The sequence below is a fragment of the Calonectris borealis genome, chromosome 20 (assembly GCF_964195595.1).
Source record: "Calonectris borealis chromosome 20, bCalBor7.hap1.2, whole genome shotgun sequence".
Classification (NCBI taxonomy): Eukaryota; Metazoa; Chordata; class Aves; order Procellariiformes; family Procellariidae; genus Calonectris; species Calonectris borealis.
The window spans coordinates 290,032-303,207 of record NC_134331.1 but is presented as its reverse complement, the minus strand read 5'-3'; the positions used below and the strand labels follow the sequence as shown (position 1 = coordinate 303,207).

General features: G+C 42.6%; 1 protein-coding gene across 4 annotated transcripts; it reads left to right on the top strand.

The window, feature by feature from the left end:
- The first annotated feature begins 97 nt into the window (after positions 1 to 97).
- On the top strand, positions 98 to 12,916 carry GPS1 (G protein pathway suppressor 1). Of its 4 annotated transcripts, none has more exons than XM_075169207.1 (14): positions 99 to 375; positions 2,983 to 3,075; positions 5,000 to 5,181; positions 6,386 to 6,550; positions 6,733 to 6,868; positions 7,033 to 7,110; positions 7,517 to 7,577; positions 7,971 to 8,056; positions 8,526 to 8,620; positions 9,731 to 9,836; positions 10,192 to 10,272; positions 10,401 to 10,538; positions 10,775 to 10,909; positions 11,666 to 12,916. In XM_075169207.1, exons 1-14 carry the CDS (start codon positions 343 to 345, stop codon positions 11,738 to 11,740), a joined length of 1,464 nt encoding a protein of 487 aa, XP_075025308.1. In that variant the 5' UTR covers positions 99 to 342; the 3' UTR covers positions 11,741 to 12,916. The 4 variants fall into 4 exon arrangements, with proteins under 4 accessions (XP_075025310.1, XP_075025308.1, XP_075025309.1 ...); XM_075169208.1 differs by lacking the exon at positions 99 to 375 and adding an exon at positions 550 to 872; XM_075169210.1 differs by lacking the exon at positions 99 to 375 and adding an exon at positions 933 to 1,114.
- Positions 12,917 to 13,176: the final 260 nt, after the last annotated feature.

Here is a 13,176-nt window from a genome sequence, read left to right as displayed (position 1 = left end):
GGCGGCTCCAGGCGGGCCGGCGCCGGGAGCTCCCCCTCCGCCCCGCGCGGCAGCGGCCGGCCCCGGCCCGGCGGCAGCCCCCGCGGCCGGTGGAGGGGAGCGCCCGGGTACCCCAGGCCACGCTGGCCCGCGGGGGAGGCCGGGCCCCGTGGGCGACGAGAGCCCCGCGCAGTCCTGCCCAGCCGCCCGGTGTGCCGGCGGGAGAGGCCAGACGGCCCGCGGCCCCTTTAAGGGCTTCACCTGTCGGATGCAGTCTAGCGGCGCCGCGCGACCCGGAAGTGGAAGCCGAGCCGGAGGGAGAGGCAGGGAGGTCAGCCGGAAGTGGCGGCCGCGAGGGGAAGGATGCCGCTGCCCGTCCAGGTCTTTAACTTGCAGGTATGGGGCAGCCGCCCCCCGCCGCCCCGTCCCGCCCGGGGCCGCCGCGGCCGCGCTTGGCGTCCTGGCCGCGCGGTGTCCGACCGCGCGGCCCGGCCCGGCCCGGCCCTGCCCTGCCGCGGCCTCCGGGTGGCGCGGTGCGGCCTTCCCCTTCGGCTCCGCGCCCGCGGCTTCGTCGCGAGGAGGGGAGCCGCTCTCAGCCGGCTTTGGACCCTCGCTCGCCCTTCCGCCGGGTCCGTCTGTGTCGCTTCCGCCGCCGTTCGCGAGGAGCAGCGCCCAGCCGAGCGTCCTCCGGCACCCGCGGCGTTCCCCGCCGCTGCAGCGGCCCCGTTGCTTGATTTGCGCGTTGTAGGTGCCGTAGGTAGGGCTTGGGTAGTAGAGGAGGGTGTGATGAAGTGGCGGATGAAGAGGAACTGAGAGTCTGCAGTATAGGGGGAAAGCCGCAGGAGCCGAAGGGGGGTCGGTGTGCTGAGCCTGGACCTTCGGTAGCCGCGCAGGTGATCCCTTTGCGAGTTAACTGTCTTTCTTCCCTTTAGCAGCCAGCAAGTTCTCTGTCAGGGCGCGGGGTGTGGAAAGTCAGGACAGGATGAGGGATAGTTCAGCATCCAGCTCAGCTTCTTCTTCAGTGACAGATCTGTACTGCACCCCCTCCAGCAGTAGGTCACACCTCTTCCTCTCGAGTACAGCAGGAGACTTCAGCTTGAGTGCCAGCTTATCAGCTTGTATGAGGCCTTATGAGGTACCTTCCAACAGCATGCCCTTCTGGGCTCAGAAAATCTTGGGGAGTGAGCATTATTTTATTTGCTTTGTGAGTAGTTCTTAAGTAAACCTTGCATCTTCCTTCCAAAATAAAAAGTTAGCTTGAAAATGTCTGAGTTTGTGTGTCCTAGTGGGACTTCCAGCCCACTTGTTGTGTTTTCCCTTGGCTGGGAGCTAAGAGAGAAATGCAGAGTACAGCCTACTAGCGTAGCAGGACACAAATCATCCTGTTCTACCAGCTGGAGTTACTGATAGTTTCTGTTATGCTGATTTCTAAGGAGTCCATACCAGGTTTTTACTATGGTAGGCAAACATAGCCTAAAAAACGCAACCCTGACACTTAGTGTTTATGATATAGGAAAAGAGATAAGGTAGATAAAAATGGAAAAAGTAATGGTCTCAATATATGGTGACTTAAATAGTTTTATGGACAGTTTTCCTGAGTGGTGATCTGGACAATCAAACCCTTCTTTGCACCCTCCCTCCCTTTCCTTCATGCAGAGAATAACAAACTAGGAAACAAACTTTTATGTGCTTTACTTGCTTTTACTTCAGATTTTGGGAGATTTCACATCAGCGTTGAGATATGTGCATGTTTGGTACATACCAGTCTGTGAAAGAATAAACAGGCTATGGGTGAATACAAGATGCATCAATTTTTAGAGTTAGGGAATCTGGATCTGCCCTATTCTGCCTCACAAAAAAAATCAAAACCAAACAAAAAAAACCCAGCCAAAAACCAAACACCAACCCAACCCAAAAACCCCTCTATCTTTCATTTCTTAACAGACAGCAAAATCAGTAAAAACATGAAAATAATTTGGTGTTGGTGGGGGCAAGATGGTTGGTATTTTTGTCCTTTCTAAGGTTGAATCATGCAATTTACCTTAAGTCAGGTGTTGCTTATGGTAATGTCTGCACATATTCAGCATTTTATAAGAAGACATTCAGCTTGGTTTTCCTGAGTTTAAATCGGTAATACCTAGGGGGAATGTTCAGCACACTTCTGACTAGGGGAAGGAAAAGAATTTCCTGATAGCATACATATTTTGTTTGTGGGCCTGCATAGTAAATTGGTCTTAAATGGGAACATGCGCAGGTATTGTATTGATGCAGTTGTACTGAGGTCACTATATTGGTATGATTCCTCATGTGGTTCAAAGCAGTGCGAGATCTACTGGGGAATAAAATTCTGTTGTTCCTGCAAAAGAGAATCTACCTAAACAGTTGGACTTGGATAACTATAGTAGGATTGTTCAACTGATGGTAAATTTTTGCAGTGCAGATAATTTTTTCCCTAGTATTTGTTAGAAACTGTGGAATTGCCATTCTGCATTCTGTTCTTTAAATATTTTAATACTTTTAAAAAGTGTAACAGTTGTCATCTTCCCCCCCAAAAAAAAAAAAATTATTTTTAAGCATTAAAGCAGCTTTGAAAGGTTCTGGTGAGTTTTTTGGGTACTTTTTGACTTTTGGAGCTTCTTGAGCTGAGTATTAATGCCTGCTTTTGCTCAAGGAAGAGAAATGGAATGTGATTTGGAATTTAGCGTGAGGTACTTTGTAGAATCAGATTTATTGACCCCTTCACTTTCTTGCTTCATAATCTACCAAACAAAGTAAAACGCACTGTGCAAATGCTGAGCCTTAGTGGTGCTTGATTTAGACAAAGCGTCATGCTGAGTAGTGGTGTTGCTAGAGAAAAATCCTAAACATGTCTAAAGGCTGAGGGATGTTTTTTCATTTTTAAAATTTAATGTGTATTTAAGCAAGTCCTTAATAGATTGAGTCATTTAGTTGTTTCCTGCTCAAATGTAACAAGCTACTTTTGACCTCATTTTGCTGTTCTAGGGTGCAGTAGAGCCCATGCAGATTGACGTAGATCCACAAGAAGATCAGCAAAATGCACCTGATATCAACTATGTAGTGGAGAACCCCACTCTGGTATGTGCTGTTTGAGGGCTGGTGGGTTACATTTCTTGGGCATGGCCTTTTCCTTTAAGGTTTTTCAAAAAGTCCTTCATTTTCCTCCTTGTCAAATTGTTATTTAGAGATTAATAGATTCTCTTCAGAGCAAGGTGGGGTAAGAATAGCAGTGACCTCTTCTGTAGCTCGTCATGTATTGACCTCTGCTGCACCTTCTGAGATGAAGGAGGAATTGCTGTTTTGTGACTTGCTGCGTGCTGCCTGTTTGACCCAGTTTCCATTCTGAAATAGTTTAGTACATCTCTGATTATTTACAGAGACATCATTCCTTTATTTTGTTAGGCTTGTTCTTTGAGGAGCAAGGCTCAGGTGCTTTAAGTATATAATTAGGATAGAATTCTTCCATTGTTTGATCCTCTGGAGACTGGCTGAAACCACAGAGCTGTAGAGTTATAAAAGGCTGTATTTGCTTATATCGATTTCTTGAATTTTTATTTAATGGTTTAAGATTTTGGCCAATTTTTATGTATCAGCTCTGTAACAGTGAGAGATGGGTGTTGAAGAAGAATGTTAGTTGGAAAAAGTTAAAGCAACATTAAAGTTGCAAAATAAAGCATTCAGTTAGGAAGCTTTGGATCTCACATAACCTCTGAAGCTTTAATTTGTTCCTCTTGTCCCTGTGCCTTATAACAGTTGTCACATGGTTATTCACTGTTTACTGCACAACCCTCTTTTTTTTTGTTGTTTTTTTTGTGTGTTTTTGGTTGGTTTTGGTTTTTTTCAGTGTATGACCTGATACCTTGTTTGATTTCGTTGCATTTCAATTCTGTTCTGAAGCTAGAGTGATGAAGCAATTATGTTGTGACCTTTATGTCGTTGTTATTGCTATAGCATGTAAGCGTTCCGCAAAAATTAGTGATTATCTTTTCACCATAACTGATGTGAAGGACCATAATTCCCGTTTGACATTCAAAGAGCCGAGGAGTAAAGTAAAATTATTCAGTGATTTCAGGAGTATTGTGCACAATCAGGCATGAAACTGTGGAAGAAAGAATGTTCCTGCCTTTATATTTTTCAAATTCTGTAGCAAATAAAGCAGGAATCCTAAATACAAATTTTAAGAGCACACAGTCCTGTTTCAGTCTCAGAGCAAGATCATTCTTGCACTGAATCAGGCAACAATCATGTGACATCTATAGTGGTATCTTAATTTAGACATATAGGGGTGAGGGAGTCAGACATGACACAGGATGCATACTAAATTCAGGCAACCTGAATCTAGTGTTTCCTACTGCCTGAATGCTTGACTTTGCCCTGAACGTTCTGCTATGATTGTTTGCATGTGTACTTCTGTCTTTAGGAAATCTCCCTGCAATGTCGTATCATATCTTTACTAGACGTTTTGTGCTCCTCTTCTCCCCTCCACCCCAAGGCTTAAAATCTGTTAAGTGTTCAGAATTTAAACCACAGATCCTTCCTCAAGAGTAAGAGACCAATATATTTGTTCTCAAAGATGTTTTAAGAAATTAGTATGAGCAAAAGAATGCAAATTGTCATATGGAAACTATTTTTTTCAAGGAAAAACTACATCTGGAATGGTTGTCTGGTTTAGAAAACTTCAGCTCAAGTGATGGAATCTTGACAAAAATATTAACAGGTGGTATAACCGATGCTTGAAGTGGGTGAGCTGATTAGCCTTAACAGACAACATCACAACTGAAATTTAAAAAAGGTAAATTGTAATGTACTGCATATTTCTGAGGAAATTACTAATGTTTGAAGAAAGCAGAAATGAAGTTATCTTACCTGATTTTTTATTGGTCTGAGCCATGTTGCCTTCCATGAAGGGGTCAGGACTGCAAGAAAACCTGTGCAGGTCACAGTGTAGTAGCCTGATTTAGTGTTGCTGTCTTCACCTTCTAAGACCAGGTTTTGTTTGCAGGATTTGGAGCAGTATGCGTCCAGCTACAGTGGTCTGATGCGAATTGAGCGGCTGCAATTTATTGCTGATCACTGCCCACAGCTGCGGGTGGAAGCTCTTAAGATGGCACTGTCATTTGTCCAGAGAACTTTCAATGTTGATGTGTATGAAGAAATCCACAGAAAGTTGTCTGAGGCCACAAGGTACTAAAAGATCATGGAAACCTGGGGAGCTTTTTTGACTGAGTTAAGACCAATATGCCACAATGGGGGACTTTGCATGTAATACTAGCGTGTTCCTTACGCAAATTGTCTTTGCCCTTAGAGTTTGATAGCAGTGAAATGTGTGTGTTCAGGCTTAAGGTCTCATGCGTTTTTAAAAGATTAAACATAGAAGGCATTATCTCATTCTGAAGTCTTAGTGTTTTAAAAGGCTACAGGTAGATATTGAGGAGAGTTTAGTCCTTGCAACTGCTTCAAATATTAATGAACACAGTTGTCTCTCCTTAGGTAGATTATGGAGATGAAGCGTCTTCTAGATGCTCTTGTGTTCATAGATTAAAACCTTATCTAACTGTTTGCCTTGTTTTGGTTTCGGTGTTTTTTCCTTTCCCTCTCCCCGCCCCCCAGCAGGTTTGCTGTTAAGGGTAGCCTTTGATACTTCACTTATCCATCCACACTTCCTGTCTTTGCATTATTTTTGTTGCTATGCATATTTGTTGATTTCTTGTCTGTTTTGCCCTGGGAGTCTTTACCATGTATGTGTGATAGTATGTTCATTGCTTTCTTATATGTGAAAAGGTTGGTAAAAAAACCAACCAACCAAACAAAAAAACCCTCAGAATGTGTTTAAAATATTGGAAAGTGAGTTCAGTGCAAGCAGATTTGTTGATCTGAGCTGGATGGAAAAAGAAATTGGATAGCACCTGTTCAGCGTAGCTTTGCTGTCAAACCATTGCAACATAGCTGGGGAGAGAACTCATAAACACGTGCACACTGTGTCCCATATAGAGATGTTTGATTGGATTCAATGACTCTTTGCAGTCATTAAATACTTTCATAGAATGTAATAATTCATTGCAGTACTGTTATTAACTTGTTTTCAATTGATTTATAGAGCAGGTTGTTTCTTTAAAATTAGCGATGACTTGCTTGTTAATAAAATACCTGCAAAAGATCATTAGGATAATTTTGAGAAGAATTTGTAAACATCTGTGGTGCTTATGTTACTGTTTTCACTGGAAATCTTAGCAGTCTTTTTCTTCTTTTCCCCACCATCCTTGTTTTCTCTTTGGTCTATTTTGTGTATGCAGTACTGTTTGTTAGAGTAACAGTGCCAGGTACTTAGCAGACTTCTGTTGTGAAAAGTTTCCAGCATAATAGCCCCATTCAAACTCTTTCCTTTCAGAGAACTGCAGAATACACCTGATGCTGTCCCTGATAGTGGAATTGAACCCCCTCCTCTTGACACAGCTTGGGTTGAAGCTACACGCAAAAAAGCTCTGCTTAAACTGGAGAAACTCGACACAGATCTGAAAAATTACAAAGGGAACTCCATCAAGGAGAGTATCAGGTGAGATGCAGAAGGCTCAGCTGGAGCAAGGAGGAGCATTTTGCTCCTCCAAGGCACCTAACACAGGATGTCAACTGCATTCAGTGCCTTAGGTCAGTGTGTTGAGTTACTTGTTTGGAACAAACTGACTCTGTCCCTTTCTGAGCACACAGTTCATTGGTATTTTAATTCCTGTGCTCCAGGAGAGGCCATGATGACTTAGGTGATCATTACCTTGACTGTGGGGACCTCAGCAACGCTCTCAAGTGTTACTCGCGAGCCCGTGATTACTGCACCAGTGCTAAACATGTTATCAACATGTGTCTCAATGTCATCAAGGTAAGAAGGTTTGCAGGAAATGGTGCTTGGTATCTTTCTGATACCTGCTGTAAAGTCTACCTGTACTTTGCTCTGGTTACACCTCTTGTGTCTGCAATGATACTGCTTATCTAAGTAACACCATTTATCCATGCCTATTCTACACTGTTTCTGGCTCTCTGCAGGTCAGTGTCTACCTCCAGAATTGGTCTCATGTTCTGAGCTATGTAAGCAAGGCTGAGTCTACACCAGAAATTGCAGAAGTAAGGTCCTGCTTTTTAACTTGCATGAGTTTTCCCTTTGTTTTCTGTCTCCAAAATTTGTCAAACAATTTCTTCCTTTCTCCCTTTACGACTTGCTACGTATAAGATTCTCTTGATCTTACAGTCTGTTCTTCCTCTAATCTAGCCTCCTTGGCTGCTATACTATTTCTTTTGAGATTCATTGTTGCTTTTCTCCCATGATATGTGTGTAGGAAATCTGATTCATAGTAAAAACAGAGAGACTTCCCATCCTCAGTTCTTGTCATATTTCCTGAGACAAATAAGATGAAGTTATCTTGCTGTTAAGATTTGCAAGTTAATTATTAGGATGAAATATCCCAAGGACAGTTGTAATAAAAATGGTTTTCACACTGCTTGCTCACTACTGCTTTTTCTTACCCTGTAGCAAAGAGGAGAAAGAGACAGCCAGACACAAGCAATTCTCACCAAACTGAAATGTGCAGCAGGTGAGTGAATCCTTCAGCTTCCTGTATTGTCTGCCCGTCTTTCTGTCTGTTAGCTGTCCATAGGGCTCTTTGGCAACAGTGTGTGCTTCGTTTATTTTCTCTCTCAGATTTGACAGACTTTGTATTTTCTCACCAGAAATGCAAAATGTAATAAAGCTGATGAGATAGAACTGCTGACTTGTTTTTGCCATTTCTTCTCCCTAAGTTTCTTCAGAGAGGATGCCAGTGTGAGTCAACATAGTTCAAAGGATACTAGATACTGAGAGTCTCGTTTCACTTCAATAGTGAAGGCACTAGCAACCATGTGGGGGCCTGTCCTACTCCCCAGATTTTGCAATTTCTTCTAATTTGTGTACTGTCATAAATGAAGGACTAACTTTTTCTGGTTCCTAGGCTTGGCTGAACTAGCTGCTCGGAAGTACAAACAGGCAGCAAAGTGCTTCTTGTTGGCATCATTTGATCACTGTGATTTCCCTGAGGTGAGGACCAAGAGGGAGCTGTGTGCAGGTCTTGGAGGGGATGTAACTCTTCTAAGTATTAGATTGTAAAATTCAGATATTGTAGTTACTCTCACAGCACTCCTGTATAGTTTGGTGGTGCTGTGAACCATGGGGTTTTTTTAAAAAAAAAAAAAAGTCTCTGTTCTTGGGTTCTCTAAATGATCTACTCTAGATCACATAGGAATTACCTGTGAGATTTGTGTATCTGTGTAGCTCAATCAAAAGACTGGCTGTTGGAATTGGTTTCTGCTCTCTTAGCAGTGGACAGTCACTCCTCAGGCTCTGGGTGAATGCCTGAGAGCATGCTGAGTGGTTCCACTGCATTTGACGAAGACTAATCTTGTCACTGCATGAAGGAAAGGCCTGGGGTAGAATACTTAATTCCAACCTTCTGCCATTTTAGTAGTCAGTGACAGCTCGCTCTTCCTCTCTCTCTCTCTCTCTCTAGCTGTTATCTCCTAGCAATGTGGCTGTGTATGGTGGTCTCTGTGCCCTTGCTACCTTTGACCGTCAGGAACTGCAACGGAATGTTATCTCCAGCAGGTAAGTGATGCCTTGAGAGGAGTTTGTATGTATTGGACATCTTTTGGGACATGGGACTTCGGTTGAGATTGGATTCTGGCAGGAGTAATAACTTTCTCATACAGGAACGAAAGAATCACTAAGCCTTAGTTTGGCTTTAGCATTAAGTGACGTTTCACTGTCTAAAACACAGTGGTTAATCACAGGTGAAATTGTCGTAGTATAAGTTTCCAATCCGAGTCAAATCCCACATCTACATAGCCCAATTTTCTGTCTCCATCAGTGGTCCATATCAGATATTAAGTCAGGGGGATAGAGCCCTACAGAAGGCAGCTGTGAGATAATTTGCCGTCATGTTACCACTTGTTCTGGTGTATGTTAATCGTATTAATACAATTTAATAATTGTTAATACAACTTGCAGCATAATCTAACTATGACATATACAAGGTTAAGAGAATTACAGTCTTTGGAAGAAAATGGATATTTGTGTGTCATAGATTGAATTACAATGATACTGAATTCCTGTCAGCTAAGTGTATGGAAGCACTAATTTTAAATTGATGTGGAAAAAGGGTTATTACCCTGATTTCTTTATTGGCTGATTCATAGGGTGAGGTCCCAATCTTCGGAAATCTGTGATGGAGAATTGGGAGAGCACTGAGAAAGTGTGTGCATCCCAAAGATCTCCCACACTTACGATAGACAGTTGCATGCTTAACCTACCTGTGGCATGCTGTACTTAGTGAAGGCTGTGGTTTGAAGGGAACACAAAGCTGGCCAGCACAGACTACAGTGCATGCACAGATGTGGCCTATGTTTTCTGGTGGCGTATCCTGATTTTGACCTATTCCCACTCATTTTTTTGTTTTGTCTGGACAAACACTTGTACTGCTTAGTTTGTCAAAAGTGTCTTGCCTTCCTTCACCACAGCTCTGATGCTGTGCTGCACCTCTCTGGGATCCAGGCTCCCAGCTCTGCTGAAAATGGACTATCTGGTCTGTTAGAGTGTAAATTCTTGGAATCTTCAAATGATAGTGAGAATTTGTAACCTTGCAACTTGGAGTAATGGGGTTGTGGGGTGTTTAAGTGGTGGGTTCCAATGTCTGACCACTGCCATCTTTATCTGTAGCTCCTTCAAATTGTTTTTGGAGCTGGAGCCACAGGTTCGTGACATCATCTTCAAGTTTTATGAATCTAAATATGCTTCATGCCTGAAGATGCTGGATGAAATGAAGGTGAGTTGCAGGGGAGTAGTGCAGAACAGACCCTAAAAGTTCCCTTCGCCTAGCCTTTTGTGAGAAGCAGTGACTGTTAAAAGTAGCTACTAAGAGTGTTGAGCTCTTCTGTGTCTTCTGTCTCCTGACTTGGTGAATGAAAATTGGGAGTAGTTTAGCAGTAGAGGGTGAGGAGAAATGATAAATTTTTAAAATATATTGCTAGTTCTTTTTTTTATTCTTGTTTTATGGTATTGTCTTGCTGTAGTGTAATATCCTTAAGGTTTAAGTATATACACATATATGTTTCAGAACATAGCAATAATATATTTTTCCAGGCTGCTTCTTAGCTTCCGATGTGTTCTTTTTTGCACAGGACAACCTGCTGCTGGATATGTACCTTGCACCTCATGTCAGGACACTTTATACCCAGATTCGAAATCGTGCCCTTATCCAGGTAATTGTTCCTGTAATCCTGAGAGGTGGATGAACAGTAAGATAGGCCATCTCTTTGTAATTGCTTTTCCCATGGTTTTTCAGAGGGCGGGGAGTACACTTGGCAATCGAATATTTTCTTCTTCCTAGTACTTCAGCCCCTATGTGTCAGCAGATATGCGCAAGATGGCCACTGCTTTTAATACCACAGTGGCTGCTCTAGAAGATGAACTTACTCAGCTGATCCTGGAGGGACTGATCAATGCCAGAATAGACTCGCACAGTAAGGTGAGTGCATCTCACCTGAGCCACAGACTGAACAGCTGTACTAAGATTAGAAACTCTCCATTCCTGGGACACTTTGAAGTTGCATTCATCTGTTGTGACTGGTATTTTCACTAGGGCTGATCTGTGTGTAAACTCAGACTCCGTGATACCTTAGCTTTGTTGCCTTGCGCAGAAAGGGCTTCCTGCTGTGGAACTCTGTGATAGGTCCTGTGTACAGTTCTCTGTATTGGTTACAGATTCTTTATGCTCGAGATGTAGATCAGCGCAGCACAACTTTTGAGAAGTCTTTACTAATGGGCAAAGAGTTTCAGCGACGTGCCAAAGCTATGATCCTGCGAGCTGCAGTCCTGCGCAACCAGATACATGTCAAGGTACGGGCATGTTAAATGTGGACTTTGAGACAGTGTTAAGATTTTTAATTTTTTTTTTTAACTAAAACTATAGAAGTTGGTGAATTGAAGATTCTGAAGGGGAATGGGTTTGTTGTGCTTATGATTGGACAAATTCTTACAATAGTAAATACTAAATATATAAGGAACAAGTGTTTCTAGCCAATACATTGACCTGCTTGTACAACGCAGAATGTCCTTTGAAGTTTATATGCTTGGGTTGTTTCTAACTAATTCATTCTGACTAATTCTTGATACACGTATCTTTTATCTTACCAAAACAAAGATTGTTTGAAGTAATTTTTTTTAATAGAGGAAGTAAAAAATCCATTAACTGCTTGGAGTATTCCTTCCAGGATGCAGTTCCAAAAGAATGCCTTTAGGGAGGATAGGCCATCTGCCACAGAATGCGTTAAATTCTGTAGTATATTAATCTCTGTGATAGCTAAATGCCAGATAGGATTCAACTTGTGAGGCCAACAGCACCTTGTACATAGTACATAAGAGTGGCTTAAAAGTTCTCGTTTGACTTTTTTAGGCAGAGTTCTTTTGAACTGTAATTATAGAAGTTGTAAATACAAAGCTTTTGGAAAGCCATCATTATGTATGAATTGGGGGTGTGCTCTCCCCCTGCTGTTATCCTGCTGTGCTTCACCTATGCTTCATTGGGTCTCTCGGGCAGCACTCTGCAGGATATTTAAACATCACTAACTAAGATGTGTTTTGGTCTTGTTGCAGTCTCCTCCAAGAGAAGGTAGCCAAGGGGAGCTTACTCCAGCTAACAGCCAGTCCAGGATGAGCACCAACATGTGAAAAACTTCGTGCGCTACCAAAAGAAATGATCCCTCCAGGACTGTACCCACTGTCTCACCCACTAACTGCTGAGCTTCACAAACTATCCCTGTCTCCCTCACTTCTTGCTCGGATTGAGAGGGTCAGGGCTGATGGTGGATAATATGAATATTCCAATAACTTCAATTCTCCTTGAAAAGAAATTCTTTCTAAAAACAGCATCCCTGCAGTGGGTCATCATTTCAGTTTTGGTAGAACATCTTCCTCCATTCTCCTTCTTCCACCACTCCATAAAGAGCTGTCGGGTTATTCATACACATGCTGATTTGAGAGTTTTTCAGCTGCTATTACTTTTCTTGTTTCAAAGCTGCAAAAGTAGTGTTAAGTTGAATGGGCAGGTGTGATCTAAGATGAATTTCGCTGGCCTGAAAGTATTGCCTTGATTCTGAGCAAGCTAAGCTTTCTGTTTATTCCAAATAAACTGACCAAGTGCATTGCTCTCAATTATGGAGCTAGAGTTCTGATGGGAGAGATTTCCTCTGAGAAACTCTTAATGATTTTTCACGTACACCAGAAAACATGGCACTGCTTCCATGCATTCAGTCACAGGCCTTTATTTTAGGGTGTTATGTTTACCTGGATCTAGGTTCTTTCTCTCTGGTCTCTGTTTTCAAAGACCAGTTTGCTGATGTGTTTCCCACTTGTGCATGACCTGGCTTTGGGGTCCAATGTTATCATAGCAGTAAATCTCTACTTCATGCAAATATTGCTGCTTGTCCAGTCTTACTGCCGTAGTGTGTGATGGTTTCCCAGCATGTGCAAGAGTTGCTTCTGGAAGCATGGATAAATGCCATGAAATACCACTCAAGTCTTGTGGAAGAGCTGAAAGCAGCCAATCTAGGTGCCTGCTCTCCAGGTGCATTTATTCTGCTTTTCCTTTTATAAAAGGATTAAAGGTGGCAGCCCAGGCGTGTGCATGTTCTGTGTTAATGAAAGAAGATACGCACTGAATTTTCTGAAGTCACTGCAGCCTTGCATTCATCTCATCCATAAGGCAAGCTAAGAATTTTGATCCAGCCCTGACTGGTCTGGCAACTGACTACGGATGTTACTGTTAATGTGTTAATGCTTTTTTTCTTTTTTTTTTTTTTTTTAAAGTTGTTCTATCTAGCGCATTAAACAGCAGGATTAAAAAGCTTCTGAGTATTTGGAGTTTTGTGTTAAAGTTGGGATTTAGGTATTTTGATCTCAAGCCATTGATTTTTTGCTAAGCTTGATGCTGTTTTGTAGGCCATTGTATTTTGCTTTCTGATCTGGTTGGAGATGTAGCTTGGATGAACTGTGAAGAAAGTGCAATTTGAGGGAACGTTCTGACAGCAAGATTCCTGGACTGCATTTGCACAGCTGCAAAATTGCAACAGTGCTCTCTCCCTCTGGCTTTCCATGCTTTTTGTGAT

What these genes read in the sequence shown, in the direction of transcription:
- GPS1 (XM_075169210.1), top strand. Translation starts at nt 962, where the DNA reads ATGAGGGATAGTTCAGCATCCAGCTCAGCTTCTTCTTCAGTGACAGAT. An exon ending in CAAACTGAAATGTGCAGCAG is followed by an intron (nt 7,578 to 7,970) that starts GTGAGTGAATCC and finishes TCTGGTTCCTAG; the next exon opens with GCTTGGCTGAACTAGCTGCT. An exon ending in AGATGCTGGATGAAATGAAG is followed by an intron (nt 9,837 to 10,191) that starts GTGAGTTGCAGG and finishes TTTTTTGCACAG; the next exon opens with GACAACCTGCTGCTGGATAT.